The 6,278-nt window shown below is 31.6% G+C and overlaps 1 protein-coding gene across 1 annotated transcript; it reads right to left on the bottom strand.

The window, feature by feature from the left end:
• Positions 1 to 363: 363 nt before the first annotated feature.
• On the bottom strand, positions 364 to 5,319 carry LOC134694507 (ryncolin-1-like). Its single transcript, XM_063555520.1, has 5 exons — positions 5,302 to 5,319; positions 3,103 to 3,241; positions 1,662 to 1,792; positions 817 to 913; positions 364 to 536 (listed from the first exon to the last, which is right to left on the bottom strand). The coding sequence occupies exons 1-5, from the start codon at positions 5,317 to 5,319 to the stop codon at positions 364 to 366; spliced, it is 558 nt and encodes a 185-aa protein (XP_063411590.1).
• Between the last annotated feature and the right edge of the window lie 959 nt (positions 5,320 to 6,278).

Genomic DNA, 6,278 nt, shown 5'->3' with positions numbered 1-6,278 from the left:
GGGTTGGGAACCTGTTAACATGTTTAACCCCGCCACATTATGTATTTATGTATGTATGTGCCTGTCCCAAGTCAGAAGCCTGTAATTCAGTGTTTGTTGTTTGTTTTTGTGTTACATATTTGTTTTTCGTTCATTTCTTTTTATATAAATAAGGCCGTTAGACTCTCGTTTGAATTGTTTTACATTGTGATTACGGGGCCTTTTATAGCTGACTATGCGGTATGGGCTTTACTCATTGTTGAAGGCCGTACGGTGACCTATAGTTGTTAATGTGTGTGTCATTTGGTCCTTGTGGAGAGTTGTCTCATTGGCAATCATACCACATCTTCTTTTTTATAAGTGAGCCAATAAGATAATCTTAATTTATTTACCTGCATTTTCTCTAGAAATAGACAGTCGTACTGTATATTCAGAACTTTCACTTTCAACTACGAAGGTGTTATATTTTGCAAAACGACTATTTCCTTCAAAATCTTCAAATTCTATTCTTAACATGTAGTTTCCTCGACTTGTTATTTCATGTATGAGTTCGTTTCCTAAAAATTGTTGAAAAAAGTGTAAATAATATACATCAATTTATCTAGTGACTTAAAATTTTACAAATGGTTTATTTAGACAGAATGGTTGATAGATGCCTGTCTCATTTGATAAATGTGAAGTTCACTTCAGATTGTCTTTTCAGGGTTAGATATGTTGTTGGGTGTTTGTATAGTTGTCATATACCCTGTTTTTCTAATTGTGTTAACAATAAAAAATGGAAAAGTAGTAGGAGGCCTTACAAAGGTAAACATACGTAGATTTCAGAAAGGATATTACCTAACCAAAACTCGCCATCTAGATCACCAAAGCCGTACTTGTAAGAGTTCCAGTCTCTATAAAAATCTACCTCACCGTTCATTCGTCTCTGAATTACCTGTAATCATATAGCCAGATAATATTAAAATATCATACTAACGTAATTGTATATTTTAGATTATTTAACTCGTTCGGTTATGATAAAGAAATACCTAGTAGTAATTGATTGTTTCAGCAACGTGACTATTCACTAGTTTCTGATTGTTTAGTTAATTAACAACATATTACATTCTTGTTATATGATTTTTGGATAATTAATAGATAACCTTAGCCGTATTTGGCACAACTTTTTGGAATTTTGGGTCCTCAATGCTCTTCAACTTTGTATTTGTTTGGCTTTCAAACTATTTTGATCTGAGCGTCACTGATGAGTCTTATGTAGACGAAACGCGCGTCTGGCGTATACAATTATAATCCTGGTACTTTTGATAACTAATACATCATTTCGAAAACGTTACCGGTTTCATTATCTTGAAAATGCAATCAAAATTTACATAGAAAATATGTCGGGTTTATGTCTAATGGAGAAGCAAGTGTTCGTTAAAATCTTACTATCATTACACAATCAATTTGTAAAATGACAAATGACATTACGTATTCCTTATAACTATTTTGATCTGATCGTTACCGATGAGTGTTAAGTAGACGAAACGCGCGTCTGACGTATTAAGTTATAATCTTGGTACCTTTGGTAACTGGTTCGAATAAGAATATGTAATGCTTTAATGAAACATGCATTGTAAAGTATTATTATTTTCATCTTGAACCATCGATTTTTATATATCAATGTATTACAAAAGACTCACAATCCAACCTCCATTGTCTACTTCCATATTACAATACACGTCAGTAAGATTTGTTAACTGTAGTTTGTAAATTCCACTGGGACATGTTGTGTTGTCGACACAGTCACTATTTATTCCACAATTATCATATTCTGGAAATGAAAAAAAAAAATGCAATGTTACGTGAACTTTTTTCTTTCCTGTAGTACTGGACAGGTGAAAACTTTACCTATGCCAAGTTTTTTTCTTTTTTTGAAACGTGAATACATTCTGCACAAGTTTTTGAAAAGTGCAAATTAAATAATAATACTAATAGGGAAAAACAATGGTGGTATTACACCTTTCAAGTCATTTGATCAAAAAGCTTTTAATGTCGCTAGCTATTTATACATTCCTGGCTCTAATACATATTCGAATGCACAAAGTTTATTAGATGTTGTCTTTTTTCTACATACAATATTTAATCAGATATATATATCTATAAAACTGTACATAGGTAAATAAAATTTGACTTGTACAAACCCAAATAAAAAATGTGAAGACTTAAATTCTATACAATATAAAGAGTTATACAATATAAAGTAGTAAATGTTTTAGTTTCCATTATTTGATGCTGTAGCCCCAAATTCAAATAAAAAGAAATTAAGAATAAAAAAAATGTATAATTCTATGTGTTAAATTATAAACTGTCAGTATTTTAAATTCCTACTATTTATTCCTTATTTCATCAGGAATGCCCTATTCAAAATGATAAAAATGCAGTACAGGGTGTTAATATTTTACTTCCTTTTATTTCAGAATGGTATACCAATGTACCTCTATATTACGAAATAAACGCAAGGAAATTAAAACTTTCATGACTACTAACGAACATGAAGCATGTGGTGCATATTTACCATACACAGTGACAGCGGACTGTTTAATTCTATAGCGAAAATGTATTTCATGACGTTTTGTACTTTTTATGTTTATTTTATTAATGCCAATGTATTATATGTTAAAGGCCAACCTTCACATGAATTTCCAGTGTAGCGTGGAAGACAAGTACAACGAAAAGCAGATCCGTCAACCGTACATGTCCCTCCGTTTAAGCAAGGATCATCATAGCACGATGTAGCTACAAAATTAAACATATTCGTCATAAAAAGTATAAAGGTCAATAAAAGACCGCAATAAATGCATTCATAAAGTGTCTATGTTGGTTGTTGTGTACTGTTGTTTGTCTTTTGTCTTTTTTGTTTTTACCATGGCATGGTGAGATTACTTTCGACTTATGCATATGAATGTCTTATGTTTTCTTTCGTCTCTCTTTTTTTAATTTAATGCAATAATATTTTCTTTATGAATTAAGTTCACATATTGCATTCATTTATTACATGTCTTCATATTTAATTTCAACTGAATAAATACATATATTCTGTAAATAAGGAAACTCATAAAGTAACCAAATCATATAGAGTACCTTCACAGTTTGACCCTTTGTATCCATCTGGACAATGGCACACATACGATGATCCCAAAGCATCACAGGTTCCATTATTAAGACAAGGTTGGTTCGAGCATGGTGTTTCTAGAAAATAGTAGAGATCACGTAAAACATTCTACAATGATATATTTTTAAATGCCACATAAAATATATTTTTTTCTTTAATTTCGGATTGGTCTATATAAGTTATGGCGTTGTCAGTTTGTTTTCGATTTATGAGTTTGACTGTCCCTCTGGTATCTTTCGTCTCTCTTTTATGCCATTTTGATGAATAAACACGTCCGTATTTCATTGAGCGCTTGTATCTCATATATCACAGTGAACTTAAGATTCAATATACTATTGCAACTAAAATGCAAGCTTCATGTCTCGATCGTTACCTCAATATTGATACAGATTAACAACTTCAAACTACAAAATTAATGTAGAATCCATGACAAACACGACCTTTTAATCTTTCAAATTGCCGAGTTTCAATTTGTCAGCAGTAGTATACCACATTGTATGGCGTTTAAATGTTTCCAATATACATGTGCATGTTCACACTATATAGACTTCAGTAACAAAGGTTTGGATTTTACACTAGAACTGCTTCAACAGAGTTTTGAAACACAATTGACCGAAATCGACATTTTATGAACTCACGGTCCCTATCATGCCGGATTGAATTATGTCTCAACTCACTTTCATAATGTTGTTTTAAGAATTATATGTGTTGATACCAGTCTGATCTGTGATTTACCGATAATGTGATATTTTGTGTGGAATGCCGAGTGACGCATTCATAGCAGAAGACGTTTAGTATTTATGTGATTTTACTTTTTAAACCTTACATATCATCAGGTATCGATTTACATGCGATTCTCTTAGTGATTGTTAGCTACCTCAACTTGTAGATTAAATTTTCGGCATTTTTTAATCTGATATACTGGTACTCTTTATTGTTTAAATCTCTTTCTGGCAAAGACAGTGGTAGACTTATTTGCTGTTTATTTTAGAACGTTGGAGTTTGATGCCATTAAAAAAATATCATTGTTAGGCTTTCAAAACATGTAAATCGATACCTGATGATATGTAAGGTTTAAAAAGTAAAATCACATAAATACTAAACGTCTTCTGCTATGAATGCGTCACTCGGCATTCCACACAAAATATCACATTATCGGTAAATCACAGATCAGACTGGTATCAACACATATAATTCTTAAAACAACATTATGAAAGTGAGTTGAGACATAATTCAATCCGGCATGATAGGGACCGTGAGTTTATAAAATGTCGATTTCGGTCAGCACTTCGGTGTTGACATGAATATCAATTATATGGTCATTTTTATAAATTTTCTGTTTACAAAACTTTGAATTTTTCGAAAAACTAAGGATTTTCTTACCCCAGGAGTAGATTACCTTAGCCGTATTTGGCACAACTTTTTGGAATTTTGGATCCTCAATGCTCTTCAACTTTGTATTTATTTGGCTTTTTAACTATTTCGATCTGAGCGTCACTGATGAGTCTTATGTAGACGAAACGCGTGTCTGGCGTATAAAATTATAATCCTGGTACTTTTGATAACTATTAGGGAAACACAATTCAGTCACTTATATATAATTATCATAAATATTTCATAAACTATGTAGTTTTACGTAAAAGGTAGTTGCAAGTGTATTTGCTAACATGACTCTGAACTCTTAAGACTATTCTCTTAATGTATGTTTGGCGTTCAATCGTTAATCTTATTTGATATAAACATTAATTGCAATGAAGAACGATAAGGGTAAAATTTGAACACGAATGTGACCTGCCGAATTAGACTATTTACCGGATTTGTTATCACATAAGCAACACGACGGGAGCCAAATGTGGACCACGATCTGCTTTTCCTGAGCACCTGAGATCACCCCTAGTTTTTGGTGGGGTTCGTGTTGCTTATTCTTAAGTTTTCTATGTTGTGTCATGTGTACTATTGTTTGTCTTTGTCTTTTTCATTTTAAGCCATGGCGTTGTCATTTTATTTTCGATTTATGAGTTTGACTGTTCCTCTGGTATCTTTCGTCCCTATTTTACCTTACACTGTCTGATATGTTTAAATGAATAAGCTGATTAAGTCATAACATTCGACTTACGCATTTACATTCTCGATAACCAACCAAAGAAATATATGAAGAGTAATCTTACCTTCACACTTACTCCCATTATAACCAAAACGACAGAAACAGTTAAAGGAATCTCCTTCTACTACGCATGTCCCACTATTGTGACAAGGCTCGTTTGCACAAGGTAATTCTAAAAAAATAAGAGTTGCTGTTTTATAAGTTATATCTAAAATAGTGGTTTTCAAAATGAATAGAATAAATTAATGGAAATCAATGAATATAATTAAAACGAAAACAAATATTCGAAAACGTTTTGTGTTTGACGCAGCTATCATTACTGACGCAAAACATTACCTAAATAGATATACTAGTATTTATTGTTGATATTCATCCCACATAAACCAAGTTTTAGATTAGTTTTATTTACTTACAAGTAATTTCTTTGAATTCATAAACGGAAGATTAAATAGACAGACAAAGAAGTATTCTTAACAACAAATTTATTTTCATTTACCTGTGTAAAATATGATGTAATTTTTTTCAAATGTGGTAATTTTCTAAATTGTTTAACATTTCACAGTGCTCAGTTTTATACTTTTTCTTGAATAATGCATCCCTTATTTTTATTAACTCTGTATTTACATTGTATCACAGATTAAATTTATTCGTTTATTGTGTGTTTATTTGTGTCAAGTCGTTTTTTAATTTTTTTATTGAATTAAGTAATTCCAAATGATATGTAAATGGTGTCTTTCTATGTTGTGATGTTATACTACTGTTCTAAAAAGGGGAGAAGGTTTGGTACCATTAAAACGTTAAATTCCGCTGCAATTGTTTGGACCTGTCCTACGTCAGGAATCTGATGTTCAGTAGTTGTCGTCTGTTTATTTGGTTCATAAGTGTTTCTCGTTTCTCGAATTTTATATAGATTAGACCGTTAATTTTAGCGTTTGAATGGTTTTACACTTGTTATTTATAGGGGCCCTTTATAGCATGCATTTGTATGACATTTTTTTTTATAGTTCCTTTATATTAACAAAATCTGTCGAGTAACCACCA

This window comes from Mytilus trossulus, chromosome 13 (assembly GCF_036588685.1).
Source record: "Mytilus trossulus isolate FHL-02 chromosome 13, PNRI_Mtr1.1.1.hap1, whole genome shotgun sequence".
Classification (NCBI taxonomy): domain Eukaryota; kingdom Metazoa; phylum Mollusca; class Bivalvia; order Mytilida; family Mytilidae; genus Mytilus; species Mytilus trossulus.
The sequence above is the reverse complement of the archived record's forward strand: the minus strand, read 5'-3'. Positions and strand labels throughout refer to the sequence as shown.

Bases quoted from the DNA above. Each gene is read 5' to 3' on its own strand.
- LOC134694507 (XM_063555520.1), bottom strand. The intron at 1,793-3,102 runs GTACTCTATATG...TTTCATTTCCAG, and splicing joins CAAAGGGTCAAACTGTGAAG to AATATGATAATTGTGGAATA. The intron at 537-816 runs GTAATATCCTTT...AACAATTTTTAG, and splicing joins AGATGGCGAGTTTTGGTTAG to GAAACGAACTCATACATGAA.